This window comes from Garra rufa, chromosome 6 (genome assembly GCF_049309525.1).
Source record: "Garra rufa chromosome 6, GarRuf1.0, whole genome shotgun sequence".
NCBI lineage: Eukaryota > Metazoa > Chordata > Actinopteri > Cypriniformes > Cyprinidae > Garra > Garra rufa.
Window position 1 is genome coordinate 590,388 of NC_133366.1, and position 21,281 is coordinate 611,668.

The following is a 21,281-nucleotide window of genomic DNA, read 5'->3' on the forward strand; positions in this document are numbered from 1 at the left end:
AATGTATGAAACTAATATTGTACACCAGGGTTCCTCAAATCTTACCCTGGAGGTCCAATGCACTACAGAGTTTAGCTCCAACCCTGATTAAACCCACACAGCAAAATCCCCAGATCACCAAAGGAGAAAACCAAAAGTTTTAAGAAACCATTATAGCGGTGAGTGTTTGCATTAGTTGGGTTCTTGACCCTTAAATCTTTAATTTTAGATTTTTTTTGGCTGCTGTATTTGAGTTAAAACAGATTTTGTTTTCCAGTCAAAATCCTTCCAATTATAACTATTGATGTCCTTATGACATTCTGTACATATGGTTTCCCAAGTCTCATCGTCAATAGTTTCATTAAACTCAGACTCACTCTTTGTTTTTATGTTATTTTCAGTTGAATCAAGCATTAGTCTGCTGTATATGTGTGACACATGTCTTTTATGAAATGGGTGTAGTATTTTTTTTTCTTTAAGATCGGAGAATGAGTGAAATGTATTTCCATTAAATAACTGATCAATTTTTGACCTTTGTCAGACCATCTTTTAAAAGTAGCATCCCACCCAGAAGGTAGAAACTATTTTTGCTATCTGCTATATGCTATCTGCATAGCTCTTGATAAGGTTTTTCTGGGATACGGGTGTCATAAAGGCTAATGCTGACAAAGGGGCATTAGGTACAGAACCCTGTTCCATGTTAACCCATCCTTTTTTAACATCATTGTTAATCCAAGCCACTATTGACGTGAGCTGAGCGGCCCAGTAATAATATCTGAAATTAGGGACATGCATCCCTCCCTTATCTTTTCCTAGAGTTAACACATTTAGTTTTATTCTGGGTCGTTTGTTCTGCCAAATGAACTTTGATATGTGTTTATCTAGCACATTAAATGTAGATGTCAGAATCCATACAGGGAGGGACTGAAATAAGAAGAGCAGTCTAGGTAAGACATTCATTCTCACTGTCAGAGGTGTTTCTATTTATAGCAATATTCTCAATGTCTCTCAGAGAAAGGGCTTCAAATATAACTCGTTTGAAGTAATGGTGCTTCATATATCATTATCCAGAGAAACAAGTGCTAACGATAAATCCGCCGTAACGTTTGTACTAGCTACTGTTTACAGGTCACCAGGGCACCATACAGACTTTATTACAGAATTTGCTGATTTTCTATCCGAGTTGGTGTTGGCCGCAGATAAAGTCTTAATAGTGGGTGATTTTAACATCCATGTTGATAATGAAAAATATGCATTAGGAACAGCATTTATAGATATTTTGAACTCTATTGGGGTTAGACAACACGTGTCAGGTCCTACTCATTGCCGAAATCATACTCTAGATTTAATACTGTCACATGGAATTGATGTTAATGGCATTGAAATTCTGCAGCAAAGCGATGATATCTCAGATCATTATCTAGTCTCTTGTATACTCCAGATAGCTAAAACTGTTAATTCAACTCCTTGCTACAAGTACGACAGAACCATCACTTCTACTACAAAAGACTGCTTTGTAAGTAATCTTCCTGACTTATCTGAATTCCTCAGCATATCCAATAGCTCAGAAAAACTTGATGATGTAATAGAAACTATGGAATCTCTCTTTTCTAGCACTTTAGATACAGTTGCTCCAGTGCGCTCAAAAAAGATTAAGAAAAACAGTGTAACACCGTGGTATAACGATCACACTCGGGCTCTAAAGAGAAAAGCATGAAAAATGGAACGCAGCTGGAGGAAAACAAAACTAGAGGTTTTTCGTACTGCTTGGCGTGAATGCAACTTATCTTATAGAAAAGCATTAAAAACTGCCAGATCAGATTACTTTTCGTCTCTCTTAGAAGAAAACAAACATAACCCTAGGTATTTGTTCAATACTGTGGTTAAATTAACGAAAAATATAGCAGAAACAGGTGCAGACATTTCCCAACAGCACAGCAGTAATGACTTTATGAAGTACTTTACCTCCAAGATAGACACTATTAGAGATAAAATTGTAACCATACAGCCGCCCGCTACAGTATCGCATCAGATAATGCATTGTAGATCTCCTGAGGAACAATTCCACTCATTCTCTACTATAGGAGAGGAAGAATTGTATAAACTTGTTAAAACATCTAAACCTACAACATGCATGTTAGACCCTATACCATCTAAGCTACTAAAGGAGGTACTTCCAGAAGTCATAGATCCTCTTCTGAATATTATTAATTCGTCACTATCATTAGGATATGTCCCCAAAACCTTCAAACTGGCTGTTATTAAGCCACTCATTAAAAAAACACAACTTGACCCCACTGAATTAATTAACTACAGACCAATTTCGAATCTCCCTTTTCTGTCAAAGATACTAGAAAAAGTAGTATCCTCACAATTATTCTCCTTCTTAGAGAAAAATGGTATCTGTGAGGATTTCCAGTCAGGTTATAGACCATATCATAGTACTGAGACTGCTCTTATTAGAGTAACAAATGACCTGCTATTGTCAAGCGATCGTGGTTGCATCTCTCTATTAGTGCTACTGGATCTTAGTGCTGCATTTGATACTATTGACCACAACATTCTTTTAAACAGACTTGAAAATTATGTAGGCATTAGTGGTAGTGCACTGGCTTGGTTCGAATCGCACTTATCAGACCGTCATCAGTTTGTGGCAATAAATGAAGAGGTATCATTTAAATCGCAAGTGCAGTATGGAGTACCTCAAGGAGTACCCTTGGGAGATATCATCAGGAAACATGGTGTTAGCTTTCATTGTTACGCTGATGATACTCAGCTCTATATTTCTTCGCAGCCCGGCAAAACATATCAATTCGAAAAACTAACAGAATGTATAGCTGATATTAAAACCTGGATGGTGAATAACTTCTTACTGTTAAATCCTGAAAAAACAGAGGTGTTAATTGTTGGACCTAAAACCTCCACAAGTAATAACCTAAAACACAGTCTAATACTAGATGGCTGCTCTGTAAATTCGTCGTCATCAGTTAGGAACCTAGGCGTCCTATTCGATAGCAATCTCTCCTTTGAAAGCCACATTTCTAGCATTTGCAAAACCGCATTTTTCCATCTTAAAAATATATCGAAATTACGACCTATGCTATCAATGTCAAATGCTGAAACATTAGTTCATGCGTTCATGACCTCAAGGGTAGATTATTGTAATGCTTTATTAGGTGGTTGTTCTGCACACTTAATAAACAAACTCCTGCTGGTCCAAAATGCAGCAGCTAGAGTTCTTACTAGAACCAGAAAGTATGACCATATTAGCCCGGTTCTGTCAGCACTGCATTGGCTCCCTATAAAACATCATATAGATTTTAAAATCTTGCTAATTACTTATAAAGCCCTCAATGGTTTGGCTCCTCAGTACTTGAGCGAGCTTCTATCGCATTATAGTCCCTCACGTCCGCTGCGTTCTCAAAATTCTGGCAATTTGATAATACCTAGAATATCAAAATCAACTGCCGGCGGCAGATCATTTTCTTATCTAGCGCCTAAACTCTGGAACAATCTACCTAACACTGTTCGGGAGGCAGACACACTCTGTCAGTTTAAATCTAGAAAAGCGAACAGCAAAAAACAAAGTATTACTTTGTTTATTAAGTATTACAGCAAAAAGCGCAGTATTAAATGAACTCTCCCGGGAGTTTATTTGAGTCCATACTCAGAGTGTTAAAATCAACACTGAAGCAGTGTCAAAGCTAATCAGGTAATTAAGTGATTCATTGAGTGGTGATTGAAAATTATTGAAGACACCAACATTTTTGTCACCATTATAGTGGTCAGTGTTAGCATTAGTTGGGCTCTTGACCTGTAGCTTTTTAACATTAAGTTTTGTTTAACTGTTTAGCTGAATCAGCCAGACAAGCTAAAGAGCTAAAGTCATACAGTGGTGAAAATTTTGGTTTAAAATAAGCTTAATTTGAGCCACTGAAATCTGAAGTCTTTCAGTTCTATATCCTGTATTTATTACAACTGCCTTGGGGTTTCACAGCAGCAAGAATAATAAAACCTTTTTCTTTTTGATTGGCCTTTTTGCAAGCTTCTCTGACCAAATATTTTGTTAAAAGTTGCTATTTTAGGCACACACAGACATCAGGAATCAGCATATGAATCTCAACAATGGTGACAAACAGCATATTCAGAAACAGATCAACTCTAAACATCACGGAAATCATCAGCTCATAATTTATTCATGCCGCAATGCATGATGGGAGACACAGATGAGTTTTGATTGGCTACAGCATACGTTTTTGATGGTCACCATTGTTGTGATTCTCATACTGATTGTTGATGTCTGTGTGTCTATATCTAAAATATGTGTATATTTTGGTCAAAATAAGCTTCAAAAACACCTTTTTGATTAATTCAGCATAATTAACAAGTAAAATATAACTCAATTATTCAAGCCATTACATTATGATTTTGTCAAAGCATGTTCAACATCATATAATGTAATTTCTCCTGGCTTGTCTGACCGTTGTAACTCAATTAGAGCACCCAAACATAACCTACTGTTGAGAAGTTAATGGTAAAGAGCAAAACTAATGCTAACACTGACCACTATAATGGTGACTTACAAAATTAGATTTTCTCCTTTTGGTGATTCTGCTTTTTAACATCACACAGGTCTTTAATAATGGTCAATAATCACTCAATGAATCACTTAATTACCTCAATAACTCTAACACTGCTTCAGTGTTCATTTTAATACTCTTGAGTATGGACTCAAACTATTGGGAGAGTTCATTTAATACTGGGCTTTTTGCTGTGTAGACTTTACCCACTTTTTTTAGTTTGTCTTAGCTGATAAATTCAGGTATTCTTTACTCAGATATATAGGATAGAATCTACCCAAACAAACTGAGTGCAAATTGTTACATCAGTTTACCCCATTTTATTGAGTAGATTCTATAGGTTGTTTTTTACAGTGTATATATTTATATATAATATTAATATATATTAAAGTTAATTGAAAAAATGTGTCTGGGAACAGAAGCTGTATATTTTAGCTTACATTCTGTTTGCACAGTTGGATCAACTGGGGATTTTAACTTCAGATGACTATATCAGAAGAAGAATAAAAGCAAAAATAGTTACGTGATTAAATTTGCTGTAGCTTTAAACATGTCATTAAATATGTTTTACTTGAAATAGTGCAAAATAGCAGCAACCAATGGTTGGTTGGTTTCTGTTTGTTTGTTTGTTTGTTAGTTTCTTTCTTTCTTTCTTTCTTTCTTTCTTTCTTTCTTTCCTTCTTTCTTTCTTTCTTTCTTTCTTTCTTTCTTTCTTTCTTTCTTCTTCTTCTTCTTCTTCGTTGTCAATAGGGGAGTGAATAACCAGCGCTCTCTTCCTCCTTCAATACCACGGCTGAGGTGAGACCTTTGAGCAAGAACCAAACACCCAACTGTTTCTGAGCTCTGCATGCAGCAATATGCCTGTTTACGTCCTTGTGCGTGCGTGCGTGCGTGCGTGCGTGCGTGCGTGCGTGCGTGCGTGTCACTTTCACTTTATCAATTAACAGTTTTTGTTTTATTGGTTGTGTTGTTTTGTCCAGTTATGGGCAAATGGCAAAGAGTCTGTTGTTTCTTTCTGTTTTCAAAGTGATAAAACATACAAAACAATTACACAAGTGAAAATAAAAAGACAGATGAAGTGCATGTTATAAGGAGGGCTTATATAGTTTGAACTGTGCAGCAACCAAAATCACTTTTCGGCTGTACACACTGTATTATGTGGAAAATATTTTATATTTTTTATATAATATTTTATTATTACAAGATGCACTTGCTATTTGTACTCGGTATGATACTAAGATAAACTGCTGTGATACCATTTCAATTTGTCCAATCACAAACCTTCTTCAGTCAGCTGACAGCTGGATTGAGTGCATAATGTGAAGATAGTTTCACTTTACTTCACGCCGTTCTCTGCTGTATTGTTTTAGTAAAATTCTTCCCACAACTTTGGAGGAATATACAAGGTAATAGTAATAACATATTATTAAGACCACATCATTTTGACTGTGTAAACGCAAGCATATGCTGTGAAGTTAGAATTGGAAATTACATAAACTCAATCAGAGATTCCAGAAAAAGTTCACTGATGTATTTCTCAGGTGGAGACTTAAACACCGGGCAAATCGAGAAATGGCAGGAAAACATCCAGGTGAGCCAAAAACTTTCTGCATAACATTTATTATAATACTGTGCTTCTGTATCTGTGGACGAAGTAAACAACAGTAAGTGTAAACAATATCACTCAGAAAAAAGTGTGTTTGAGGTGACTGATTGTGTACCTTTTAAATTATATAAAATTTAGCAACAAACAGCAGTTCATGGAGTCCAAACTGTTTAGTGGAGGCTAAATGCTAAATGTAAGCTGCTGGTATAGTTGTTATAGAAAATGTCAACAAACTAAATTGTACAATTCTGTAACAAAATATATGGCTGATATAATTACCATTCATTGGTTGAGCTCTGTGTTTATTATATTATTATTTTTTTTATAGAAAATTGCCATATTTAATGTTTGCTTTACTTTTATTTGACTTTTTAATTGACATTTTGTCTGGCTGGTATAAACATGTTTAGAAAATACATTTGTTGTGATAAAGAAAGCTAAAGTCAGATTAGATAAGGCAGTTCTGGCTACTTATTGTTGATTTTATAATTGTCATATTGATTACCGATAATTAGATTTAGCATGTTGCAAGCATATCATTAAAATGGTTTTAACATGATGTTGCTATCACATTCCCGGGTCCTCTCTGCTTAAGTGGACCTCCCCTTCAAATCCAGTACTATACCAGTATGCCCTCCTTTTTTGTACGCTCTCGGCCCTCAGCACAAGTTCCCAGGCTTGATGAATTCCCTGGGACGTTCCCTGGGTCATTAGTTTGGGCCGAGTCTTGGCCCGTTTTTTTTTTAGACAGCCCCCATTAGCCCCCATGCCACTAGGGCAGATATTAGTCGTCCCTCTTACATAGCACGGCAGGATTGTCCTGGTTCCCCATAGCGTCTTAAGACAGACGAAGTACGAGTGAAGTATAGGAAACATACTCGGTTACTAATATAACCTAGGTTACCTGAGATCCGGGAACGAGTACTGAGTTGCTAGCCGTGCTATGTAGCCACTCGACTCAGTCGTCACTTCAGTCGAAGTAACCTGAGATCCTACGGCAAAATGTCGCTTATATAGCCAGAAAGCCCCACCCCTTCTGGCGGGCTCTGGCGGGCTTCATCATGTTATACACATGATAAACATGCTAGCAACATGCTAATAATGTTAAAACATTCAATTTTTTTTTTATTCACTGCACGTAAGAATGGCTGTGCCCTTACACTGCGTTATTTAAAAATGGTTCAGTCTCTGAGAAAAATTAGTTTTTCCTCATAGCATCTTAAGACAGACACAGTACTCGTGCCTGAATTTGAGGTACATTTTTGCATGTGTGCTGTTTTTAGCAATACTGCAATAAATAAATAAATAAACAAGTTTTCACAACGATAATCCAGACATACCTGTAAAATAGGTAAACAAAAAAAAATAATAATAAAATAAAAAAGTAAGAAAAAAAAACATTTAAGAAATAAATAGGATATTGTATCTTAATTTTACAGTTTTTGTTTGCCAGCGTATTCTCTTCTCATTTACCATAAAAAAACCTTCTTTAACCATTATTTCTATTAATTCCATTTCCATTAAACGTTTGACACCCTGTGCTGCAAAGCATTTCCCTGTTTTTTTTTACATTTAATTTTTACAGTGCTGTTATAATGCTGCTAACATGTTTTTGGCATAATTATCATGTTGCTAGAATGTTTTGGCATTATTAACATGCTGCTAGCATTTAGCAAATTAGAATGTATTTAACATGATTAGCATGTCACTACCATATTTCTAGCATGTTTGTAACATGATTAACATTTTTATCATGCTGATAGCCCATTTTAACTTAATTTACTAGCAAGATGCTTGCATGTTTTAGCATGATTAGCATGTTGCTAGCATAATTGATTAATAAGAAATCATTGGTAAACTAAAGGAAACTAAGGAAATACACCCAATTAGGTTAAATGAAAATTTACTTTGGTTCTAAAAACCTAAAGTAAGTTCACCTTAAAGGGGTCATCAGATGCAAAACTAACTTTCACATGTTGTTTGCACATTATTGTGTGTTGGCAGTTTGTGTTCACAACCACCCTACAATGATAAAAACCATCCAGTTGTATTATTTTAATCTTTAAAAGTAATATCACCTTTTTAAAATCAGGTCATTCTCAGCTTCTTGTCGTTGTGACGAAACACAGTTGATTGACATGAGCGTCTTACCTTAGCCCCGCCCTCACCGAGCCGAAACTTTCCGAATACACGCCATTGTGTGACTCAGGTGCAGAGGAAGACTCTAATTGAGCGATTGAGGTGTTCTGTTGTTGGATGTAATAATGAATATAGCAGTAGTCATTTACTCCTGACATCTGAGCCGCTGAAGAGGCAGAGGACAATATTACTTTCGTTTTTAAAAGGAACGCGATGATCCCGATCTAAGCCTATCTATTCACACAAATCTATGTTTGTGTGAATCATTCGTGATGCAGCGTCACCCACAGCAGAAGTGAATATAAGGGTTTTTTATGCATCTTTGCAATAGGCCTTCCTTAATAATGTGCTTGATGGCAAGTTTAGCCGATAAACGTGGCTAAATTCAGCTAAATGAGGCTAAAGTAAACATTACAGCTTGTAATCCCTCAGCAGAGAGGGGCGGGGCGATAAAATGAGCTGATATTTTGCAGAGCTGATTTTGACAAGGTAAAAGGGTGTTAATTTATACTGCCACTGAGCATTTTTAACCAAAGTATATTAGAAACTTTTCATTAAGAACCTACAGAATCATATGAACTTGTGGAAAATGGGCATCTGATGACCCCTTTAATTTCATGAGGTCATTCCAACTAATCTTTAAGTTTAAATAACTTGTGTTTTATTCTAACAGATCTGGGGATTGTTCTTCTGGGTAAAACTGGAGCTGGAAAGAGTGCATCAGGGAACACCATCCTGAACAGAGATGCGTTTGCAGTAGAAAACTCTCTGAAGTCAGTTACAGTGACCTGTGAGAAACGAGAAGCAATTGTTGATGGACAGAGTATATCAGTTACTGACTGTCCTGGCCTGTTCAACACTTCAGCCAGTCACAAAAACCTACAGACCACAAATGAGTGCATTCGTCTGACTGCTCCTGGTCCTCATGCGTTCCTGCTGGTTATAAAACTGGGTGTGAAATTTACAGAGGAGGAAAAAAATGCAGTAAACTGGATTCAGGAGAAGTTTGGAGAAGATGCTGTGAAGTACACCATTGTTCTGTTCACTCATGCCGATGCACTGAAGGGTAAACCACTAGAGCTCTACATCAGCAAAAGCAAAGATCTACAGGAACTGATTAAGACATTCTACGGTAGATATCACTCGTTCAACAATGTTCACAGCAATGATCAAGATCAGGTCAAAGAACTGCTGAAAATGATAGAAAAAATGGTCAATTTCAATGGAGGGAAGCCCTACACTTGCCTCTAGGAACAAAGTTGAGAACCACTGCTATAGATCATCAAACGAATGAAATTGTCGGTTAATTATTTTTAGTCAGCCAACCAGGAGTATTTCAGTACTGATATATTGTATGTTTATATTATGATTGTGGTCTGTACATTTTACTTTGTTATTAAAGGCTGCACTTGTATAACAATGTGTGATTCGTATTCATCATACAGAAATTCTGTGTACATGTCAAGATAATGCAGTGTTTATAGACTAAATATCCGTTGCACTCTTAGAAGAAAGGGTTTTATATTGAACCTTAAAAGTTTCTACCAGACACTTCATACTTGGAATCTCTAAAAGATTCTATATAAAACCCTATTTAAGGGTTCCATCAAAAGAAGCCCAGTAGTGCACAACACAACACAACACAACACAACACAACACAATTAACAAAAGCAAACATAAGATGACAACACAAAGACATAAAAAAAGCAATCATAAGCTCACAACACAGACACCAAAATAAATTCTCAATGTGTTCTCTTAATATGTGTCTATTTTTAAATGAAAACTGTGTTTTTACTGAATGTTTACTGAATGCATTGCAAAATGAAATAACATCAGGGAACAAGCAGCGTTGAAACTATAAAAGCATGTTCAGACCGTCCGGCGGTGCACGCAAATACTCGTGAAACACGCACGCCTGGCTTCCCCCTAGTGGTTGGGAGCATTTCCGTTGTGTTGTGAGCTTATGTTTGCTTTTGTTAATTGTGTTGTGCACTACTGTGCCACATATCAAATAGATACTTAATACACAGTAAAAAACAACAACAACAAATACAGTGTTAAATGAACTCTCTCAGGAGTACCCGAGTAACTAAGTTTGGTTTTATTTATTGATTATGTCAACCTTGTGGACAATGTAAAGTATGACATTTTTGGTATAATCATATTTTTTATTTTGACCTACAACTTATTTTATTCCTATTGAATATGCTGGTTCCTAATGTCTCTGTGTTCCTAATAGAAATACCTTTTCCTTTAGTCTTTAAGCTTGTAAGTAATCCATTCAAAATGTATGGAAATTACAGAATAATTTGCCATTGAACCACAAAACAGTTGTAATCAGTAAAAGAAGTATAACTCACACATGATGGCTTCTGCTGTTAAACCCTTAGCAGCTAATGGTCAAGAGCCCAACTAGGACCACTAGGACCACACTGACCACTATAATGGTGGCTTATAAATGTTTTTTTTTCTTCAGAGGTTGGTAGCCCAGGGGGCTGATTTAACTGATTAGTTCGACCAAGGCACGGTTCTTGACGGCTATGGAAGGGTGGGCTGCCAGACATTCTGGGTGGGCATATAGTCTAGAAGATATTTATACTATAGATATTGGTATATTAACCATATTAACTATATTATATGCACACTGAAAAAATAACACGTTATGGTTAACCTAGAATATTGTACACTTTCATAATAAAATAAACACTTTACCTCACTTAGAAAGAGTGTAGAGAATAATGCACTAGTATCTAAACCTAAATCTCGCTATTACAGCACATCATTCTGTATGATTTACAAGCCTGATTCCTCATTGAGATCCTAAAATGTCCACAAGGTCAAAATTTATAGGTATTACTATCTTTGTGGGATTTGGCTTGTTGACAGCAGGTGTTCATCACCAATATTCAGCAGTCACGTACACTAACCCTGTCAGTGTGACTTTTTTCTCTGTTTAGTGTGGAGACTTAAGGATTTTCCTCTGAGTTTAAAAGGGTTAATCATGTAACATAAAAAGACACACCCACAACATTTATTTTAACAGTAATAAACTGTAAATCAGTTTTATGGCAAACAAACACTGTTGCCAATAGTTTACTGTAAATTCACGTAAAAACAGCAACACACTGTAAAACCTAACAGTGGAAAAAAGTTATTTGATCTCAATAAAAGGATAGTAAAACCTGAAATGAAGTGTTATTCTATGTGTTTTTACATGCAATGATATAAGAGAGATCTAGTAGTGCTGAATGTTCTGTTGGGATTTTAAGAGTTTCTTTTTGTCTGTTTTGTAAGGTTAACATTGTGCTGAAGAGTAGAGCCTGTGCTTCAGTCCAGGCCAAGCCCAAACAATAATGACTGATTGCAGAACAGCAGAACCATTCCTGGATGGTCTACTACTTAACTTCAGAATTCAATATGCTTACAACTTATTACACGTTGAAGGAGGATTCTATAAAAACTACAAACACGCATAAAAAGTGTAAAAAACTACAAACAGCACAACCAACAGAGAGGTAGAGAAAGGGGTTTAATGCCAAGTTCCAGGCAACCCGTTTTTTCCAACCTTCTATCCGTGAAATTGCACTAGATTGATGTACTCCCAGTTCCGATCTCTGACGTAACATAGCCCGCGAAACAACAATGACAGCCCCTATGGGTGCAGTGTTACTGCAAGTGTTACACGGTGGAAAAATAGAGTTTAGGACAATATAACGTTGGATTAAAATTAATAATAATATAAAAATAATAAATGCACTCAGGCAGTTTGGCATGACCTGCCTGGAACGCTACAAAGTCGTGAGTCGTGGTTTGAAGTCGTGATTTACGGAACTGGTCTGGAACGCAGCATAAGTAATAAATAATCAATGTGTAACCTGATAAAAAATATTTATGCAATGTTATCCGTGTTATATTTAATGTGCAGCAACATTATGAACTTTTCTAAAGATAGGTTTGTAAGACCACAAAAAGCCCTTCTGAAGCTTTCACAGGCAGAAACAAATGATGAGAATCTGCTGGCCAAAGAGCCCTTCATGTTTCACTTTGAATTTAAGGATGATATGGACATTTTCCTTAATGAGTGTGTGGACAAAACATGCCTCAGAATTAACTGCATGCTTAAAGAGTTTTGATTTATTTTAGGTTTAACCTAATATAGTTATTGTTGTTAAGTGTGTGCCTTCTGTGCCATAACTTTTGTTTGATTTTGTAATTTATTTATTCATTTATTTTTTGGAAAATACTGCAACACTGTTGCCAGTGAGTTACTGTAATTAAATTTTTCCAGTTCCCAACTGTATTGCGGTTATACAGTAAGGTACTGTATAATGTACTACAGTTTACTACTGTAATTCATTTATTTGTATATAGATTTCATTCAATTGTATCATTTTTATATAGAATTAATTTTTATTTAATTTAATTAATTTAGGTACTACTGACATTCAATTCAAATAGACACAATTAATACAAAATATCAAATTCTTTATTTAAATATTGCGTATATAACAAAAACACAAAAAATACAGTCTTCCAGTGTTGGAACAGTTCATCTTCATAATTTCACCTGTCTGACTTTTTGCAGTGCATTATGTTGTATCCTCTGGATTTAGCCTTACAAAGAATATTTAGGAAATATTAAAAATACTAGGGAAAAAATTATATAAGCAGCTAAAGAATACATATCAACTGCATATTCCAGGTGCTGCTCCACAATGTAGGCCACCTTTGCTCACCATCCACTTTGTTACAGAGGGGAATTTGTTCCCTGAAAAAACAAGAAGAAAATACACATTTGTAAAAGGCAACCCCCATATGGAATTCACAAAATTCACAAAATCATAGTGAAGATAATTCATCTCTTACCATTTATCTCAGTGTGGCTGGCTTGCTTCTGTCCTGCTTCTGTCCATTGTGATGCTTCGAGTTGCCTTTAAAAACACACACTGAAAATTCAGTAAATATTATTATTATTATTTTTTTTAAATCTAATGCTAAAACTAGAAAGGCAGCTTGTCATAGAACTTTTGTTTAACCTAACTGTAGCTAACATACGATCTTATATTCTCAACTAGACTACTGGCCAACGATAATTAACAATTCAACATAATTTGACACTAGTTAACTTAGTGTTAATATAAGACAAGTCTTGCTCGTTAAAGTAATTTTAATTCGGTAATTTAATAAGATGACAGTTGTTTGTTAATTGAAAGGACAGCGCAGTATACCGTGGTAAAGTTTATGTACCGTCATGTTGTAAATTAAGTAAATATTACTAGATTAAACTGTTGTGCAAAAATCTGACAAAGCACACACAAACATACATACAAACATTTTTTTTTTTTTTTACCTTTCTTGCTTGTCTTATTCTCTCGCAAGGTGCAACCACCTATGGCAACCACACACAGCGCAGATGTTCTCCGGAACTCTCCCGTTCGCGGGTTCCATCCCCAGAGAAAAACTAAGTGCAGGACAAATCCTGTCAGGAGTGGCGCTAAAGAGGCCGTTATGGCAAATACAGTAGGATACAGCAATTTTAAAAAAATACAATATGTCTCTGTATTTGGTGTTTGACATCACAGAAAATGCCCATGATGCAAAGGTAATTACAGTTATTTACTATGAAATTCATATGGAATGGAATGGAATTTGCTGTATTATACTGGGTGATATACAGTAAAAAACTGTAGAAATTACAGAAATGTCTAACAGTGTAAGTAACATAAAAATTACATTTAAATATTTTAAACAAACTATTGTATTTTCAGCAGCCAAATTCCTTTGACACGTCCACAGACTTGATCACATTCTTTCACATTCTGTCAATTTTTGACAGAAATCAAGTCAAACTGTAATGTTGTTTGTGGAGTTGTTTAATCATCCTCTGCTGTTTTATTTCAGTTGATTTTATCTAAGGCTGTAGCTGTACACTGTAAAAAAAAAAAATCCTCTACACTCTGAGCAGTGTTGATTTAACACTGGGAATTTTACTGTATATAAAGTACCTTTTCTGCTTTCCATGGATGTTCAAGGATCTTCATGGAACCATCAATGCCAAAAAAAAAAAAAAAAAAACTTTTACGTTTAAGAGTGTATGTAAACTGAACCAAAGTACTCAGAAAACACTTGTGAGTTTAGGTAAGTAGCTGTAAAGCATATTTATCCTTTCTATGGTACAAAGTACCAAAGGTACAAAGGTTCATGTTCTTTATAACATAAACAGAGAATCTGACCAAAGAAAAAACAAACCCAATTACTGTCATGGCAACTGAGATATGAGACAAAAACAAGACAATATACTGATAAGGAAATAAAGATAAACTGAGATCTTATCTAGGGGTTTTTACAGAAATCAGCTTATGTGACGTACCCAGATATGTTTACAGATCAGTAAACAGAAAAACTGAACTTTCGGTTTCAAGAATGGAGTAATTCAAGTAGCCATAGCAAACAGTGCGTGCATGCCATATTGATGAGGCTCTAGTGGACGTGACAGATTTGACAGTAAAAATTGAGATTTAACAGCTTGAGAAAATTTTTATTGCCCTGTCTTCTCTTGTAAAGTTTAGGTAAACAGCAAGATTCATATTTCACTTTGCAAAGCAAAAACCTGTGCAATTTATGAAAGTGTGCAGTGTCTAGTCCACACACCTGAGCATTCACATGTAATTCATTTATTTTCTATGCAAGAGTAAACAGTAAGCAAGAATGAATGAATGTTGTTCTAAGTGAATGAGGTTGTCAAAAACTGACTGATGTTTAACATGTTTAACATTTAATTAGGGGTTATTTAATAAATGAATATTGAGGAATGTAGGATATGGCTTTCTTTTCAAACACTAATGTCTCAGTAAGATGTGACTAATTTCAGATGGAATTAATATCTGTTGTCTTCTCAATACTGTCTTTGCCAATTATCACAGTGTGGTGTATTTTCTACTAATATCACAGACTCCTAAATAGTATAAACACTCATAGAGGACTCCAAATAGGAAATACATCATTCAAATACATTTTACCTTTAGCAGCTATAAAGTATGAATTGTTTCATAATTGATTTTACCCAAATCAAGATCAGAGGTGGAAACTCCAGGCTTCAAAAGTAAAATATTCTCCCCTGTATTTTGTTCTAATCACCTGGATTTGCCAATTAGCACAGTTTTTTAGCAAGAGGTCAGAGATGGAACCAAGTCATCTCTTACAAATCAAAAATTAGTCTTGCATCTAAATCTATGTCCTCAAAGATTACAAATGAATACAATTATTAATTAAATGATAATTGATCATTAGTGGTAAACACCTGCTGTTAACAAACAGCACCACTGAAAAAAAGGTAAAACGCAAGAACAACAACTGAAGATAACCAAAATTTTGGCCCAAGCTTTTGGACATAAACACTTATCATACGTTCCTCAACAGTGGTGACAATAATTATTCACAATGGAGAACTTCAGGCCTCTCACTGCTTGGCACTGTCTTTATTTTCTGCATACATTTTGTGACTCTCTCTATTAAACACACGGTTTAATGCCTCAATTAACCACAAGACAACCTTCTCTCGGCTCAGAAGGAAGTGAACTGAGTGAGCGATGCATGCACACGAACAAGTACATACTCTTAAAGTGACAATGCACTTCCTGAACAAATCTTCAAAGTCATATCCATCTTAACTCAAAACAATAATATAATATAAATAACAATATCAAATAAACAAAATTATATTTAATAGAGGGGGGGGGGATAATAATTCCTCAACAAATGTAAAGAATCATAATCAAATATTATCAACAAATTAATCTGACAATGGTGACAGACCTGACAGAGTTGACCCATTTGATGGTGGTGACCAAAACCTGAGTTTGTAATCTTTATAACTATCAAATATATTCAATAAATCAATTACTGTGTTAAAACAAGCACAACAAACAGTGGGTATGTTGTTGTTTATAAAGCATTTATTCAAGAATCACATTTAAGTGTTTTGTTGTTTTTTTACATTGTATTATTAAAACACAAATTATCCATTTTCTCTCATCTGAGAACAGTATGAACAGTATCTGCTGTCCATCTCTTATGGTAACAAGGTAACTTGTAAAGTTGTTTTTTATATTTGATATATTTTTTTGAATAGGCTGAATATATTTTAATGTAATACAAAATATTTTTGTCAGTGATATAAATATTATTTAAAATTGTAGTGTAAGCAAGTTTAAGCATGTTTAATTTGAAAAAAAAAGTTTAATAGTAAATAAAATTGGTAACACTTTACAATAAGGTTCATTAGTTAAACATTAGTTAATGCATTAACTAACATGAACTAACCATGAGCAATACATTTGTTAATGTATTTAATGATCTTCATTAACGTTAGTTAACGAAAATACAGTTGTTCGTGTTTGTTCATGTTAGTTCACACTGCATTAACAAGATTTTAATAATGTATTAGTAAATGTTGAAATTAACATGAACAAAGATTAATAAATGTTGTATAAGTGCAGTTCATTATTAGTTCATGTTAACTAATGTTGTTAACTAATGTTAACTAAAGAACCTTATTGTAAAGTGTTACCATAAAATTAATATTTAACAATAATGATGGAGTGCTGAATGCTTCATGCACACACAGCGTTGTCAAGGTAACATTTTGTCAGTCATTCTCTTAGTCAAGGGAGTTCCAAATGCTTAAAGGTGCCATAGAATGCATTGAGAGAATATTTTAAATTGTTCTCTGATATCTACATAGAAGGTATATGGCATAGGAAAGGGCAAAAAATCTCCAGAAATGGTTTTACAGGTCCATCTACAACCCTAGAATTTGTCCCTAGAATGAAACAGTCTGTTTTTGCCTTATTTGGAAGCTTCATGAATATTAATGAGCTCTGCTCTGATTGGCTGTTTCACAGAGCTGCTCTCTCTCAATAACTTGTACATGGATAAAAATATATAATTAGGAGCTCTCGCCACTTTTAAAGGAACCGTATGTAAGAAATTTATGTCAGTTAATCATAAAATGTCCCTGACATGTCCCTAGACATTAAGAAATCATGTTCATTTCAAATACTTATATCACTGACAACAGTGGTCCGGCCAGGATATTGTCATTTAAAAGTGAGAGTTGCAGCCCTCAACTGATGTTATTGTTGTCATTTTGTGTTTTGGTCTGAGGCTCCACCCTCCAGCTATCTACCAATCACGAAGTCAGTAGAGTTTTGTGAGACGGGTTGCCAGCTATGCTCTAGTTAGTTACAGCTGCTGCTAAGAACGAGTCGGATAAAACATGTATAAAGTTACGAAACCTAAAAGACCTCGTTATGAATCCGAAATACGTCGTGACAAAGTCCGAAATAAAACAAGGATTTGTATAGGAGATGCCTTTGAATGATGGAGACGGCTGAAAACAGAGAAGAATTTGAAGATAGACGCCAACGTAGCTAATTTTCTCCTTGACAGGTAAGATATTCATCTATGTTTGGCTAACTTTGCTTCCGTACACAGTGGATTTTCCGCGGTCGGCCGTGCTAAATGCGTCCATAAAAAGCTTTATATCGCACCACTAGCAGGGTATGAGAACAATCTATATTCCGACTGAAATGTGGTATTACAGTACATCTTTACGAAATATTTGGCTAATCGCCATCTGTAAATTTTTGCGATACATAATTACTTCGCAAAACATCTCTTGTGAAGCATAAACATTAACAGAAGAAAATCAAATTACTGTGTAAGACTCGTCACTTGCCATTGGAAGCTCCTTGTTGCAGCCTACTCCTGCAGCTTTGCTGGCAACCTCGAGTCAGGAGACACCCCTCGCTGCAGACTGTAGCGCGGTGATGTCAGGTACCTACGTCACGTATGTGTTTACCGCGCATGCGCAAAGTGACGTATGGTATGTATATAACACGCATGCGTGCTATTCTTACTGGCGTTACTGCGCAATGTGCGCATGTGCATGTTCATTAACTTTTTTTAAACTATTTTTGTTGTTGTTTTCTCTTGTCCTCATGTGTCATGTTTATAGTTTTAATTATTATATATAAAAATATATATGTATTGTGGCGGGAGGAGCAAACGACAGACACAGTGGGTGTGGCGTCAGGCCTCGGAGAGGCTTTTATTAAACAGAAAGTAAAAGAAAACAAGTTTCCAAGGGGGTAAATGTGTCCAAATAAACGGGGAATCTGGTGTCCTCGTCGTGAAGGCGCCTGCTCAGGTCCGGGGCGCGAGGGGCGGCGGCTTCTTCAGCGGCATCTTCCTCCTCCGCCTACGCGGCACTTCTGGGGGATGAAACGGCCCGGCATCCTGGCCCGTCAGCCGTCACGGGTACGGTCCTCATCCGGATCCGCAGCGGCGGTGATGAGGCTTCATTCAGTTCACGTGCTCCTCATCACACACCGCCAGCCCGGGATGTTTTCGCGACTCTCCTCTCCCATACACACCCACTCCCATTGGGAGCCTGGAGAAGGGCGGCGAATAAGGGACGGGGTGGTGATGATAATTAGGGGGGAGGCAGCCGACTCATCACAGTATATACAATTATATTTTGTTTTGTTGTTTGCAATAAAAGATCACTGTTATCAGTTTGGTTTTTTGGAGGCACCATGCATAAAATGGGATGTAGACACTGAAAATATACTGTATGTAGTCTAATACTACTTTATTGGCTTAAATATTCCACAGGCAGAATTGCCAAAGCAACAGAAAAATGTCCATAATTATACTAAATAAACAAGAATCATGACAGTGGAAAGGTTAAAATAAGAAACATATAAGGTGCAGAGTAATGTTACAATATACACAGTGAAATAAAGTGCAACAGTGTTAATACCTTGTATATAATACTACACAAATATTACAGAATAAACTCTGTAATTCCATATAATTTTACCTCAGACATGGTTAAAATTATGGATTTGTGCTGTACTACATATTACTGTTTTTTCCCCTTTTTTTTCACCTTAGCTTTTTTTAATACTTTTACATTTTATAAGAGTATTATGTTAAGTATGCGCATAACGTTTTAAACGACGCGAAAACGCCTAACGTCACCACGCAATGCAAATTACACAGGCATACCATACGTCACTTTGCGCATGCGCGGTAAACACATACCTGACGTAGGTACCTGACGTCACCGCGCTACAGTCTGCAGCGAGGAGTACTTGCGAGTCAGGGGGGAGCGGGAGGGGATACACCATTCTACAGTATTTTGAAAGTGATTGCAGTACCAGTTTTGGCCACAATCCTACATACGGTTCCTTTAATATGGGTTTGTTGAATCTGCCGTTTTGAATCGCGGATATTTTAGTCTGATTACTGTGATGCATGTGCTCTCTGTAAAGTTATAATGCAGAGACACAAGTACTTACCACACAAGTTGAGCTGCTTGTCAGTGATTCTCAAGATCTGTTAATCATTTGCCATCATCAGCGCAGTTATTTCTCCATCATTCACCATCATCAGTGCAGACATCTCTCTGTTTATGTGGTAAGTGAAATCCTATGTACTACAATGTAACAGGCTAGCGCTAGCATTAAGCTAACCGTGTCCCTTCAGTGACTCGCCTTATTTTACTGATGTACTGATGTTAGTGATGATTGGCCGATGCAAATGTTGGAGGCATAACTATTAACGATCCCGGGAATGTTTTGTAACAGTCGGTGTTATGTTGGAATTGACCTATTTTTCGGTGGTCTTTTGCAAACACTAGATTTATATAAGAAGGAGGAAACGATGGTGTTTGAGACTCATGGTAGGGGTGAGCGGGGCACAACCTAACGCGGGGTTAATTGTAACACACGTTTTTCAAATATTTCCACACATGCTAGTATAACCAAATTTACAGTATTTACTAGTTGCCATAGCAACACTATGCAGAGGAAAAAAAGATCACCAAAATTCAAAAGCATTTTGAAGATATTGCTGAATATATATTTTACCATAGTAAAAGTACATTTCTGGCTGAAGTAAACTTTTCATTTCAGTTTTTAGTATTCATTTAAAATTGGACAAAACTGCTATTATTTTAATCTCCAATTTGTTATTTATCAGTTTAGATAGTTTATTAATGCTTTGCAAACCAGCAGAAGACACTAACCTGTATTATATTCCAGTCGTGCAGATGGGGAACGTTGTAACACTGTGTGACAATATGCCCCGCTGTTTTTAAACTATGCTATTCTATGACATTAGTGATGCAATTACACTACTTACTTCTAATGATTTTGATAAGAAACCACAAGAAACAGGTGAATAAAGGCTGACAATCAATGTTTAATGTTCAGATGTTATGTCAAGAAATGTAATGTCATGACTCTGGGCTGCGGGTTTTCCCTCCTCCTCCGGAGGTCGCTGTTTCCCTTCCCCCGGCACTTTCACTCCCTTGAGTGTGCACACCTGTCTCGTCACTCACATCCACAGCTGTTCACAATCACCATTGTCTTTATAATCTCCACTCTCCCACCACCCTGTTTAGTCTGCATTGTTTCCTGTACCCGGTATCCTGTTTCTGTTTCTTGTTACTGTCATCAGTTTTGTGTATCCTGCTCCTGCTCAGATCCAGTCGTGTGTGCCGTGTTGGCCATTTGTTTGTTTGTTTATCTGTTTATTGTTAATTAAATACACTCTCCTGCATTTGGACCCAGACCTCCTCATTTCCACCGTGTGTTCATTGTCAAACTCCAAAATTAGATTCTTTTTATTTAAAAAAAATAAACACATCACTTTTAAAAAGTTAACACGTGTATTTTACTGACAAAATATTTTAGTTTGTTGTGTATATTTTTTTCATTCGATCAGATAACATTTTAAGCTGTCATATGGTCGTGTTACAACGTGCCCCTCAGATGTTACAATGTACCCCTAGGGGGCATGTTGTCACATTTCACTTCCTTTCTTTTGAGGTAAATAACGAAAAACGTATACACTGTAAATATGGAACAAAGCGATATATTTGTACTAGACAAGTGTGAAAATAA

The 21,281-nt window shown here is 36.0% G+C and overlaps 1 protein-coding gene and 1 pseudogene across 1 annotated transcript; one reads left to right on the top strand and one right to left on the bottom strand.

Annotated features, from left to right (window-relative positions):
• LOC141336255 (deoxynucleoside triphosphate triphosphohydrolase SAMHD1-like) overlaps positions 1-21,281 on the bottom strand; it is a 187,713-nt pseudogene that overhangs the window by 79,906 nt on the left and 86,526 nt on the right.
• LOC141336170 (GTPase IMAP family member 4-like) lies at positions 5,895-9,704 on the top strand. The gene is made up of 3 exons (XM_073841706.1): positions 5,895-5,965; positions 6,101-6,150; positions 8,978-9,704. The coding sequence occupies exons 2-3, from the start codon at positions 6,132-6,134 to the stop codon at positions 9,553-9,555; spliced, it is 597 nt and encodes a 198-aa protein (XP_073697807.1). The 5' UTR covers positions 5,895-5,965; positions 6,101-6,131; the 3' UTR covers positions 9,556-9,704.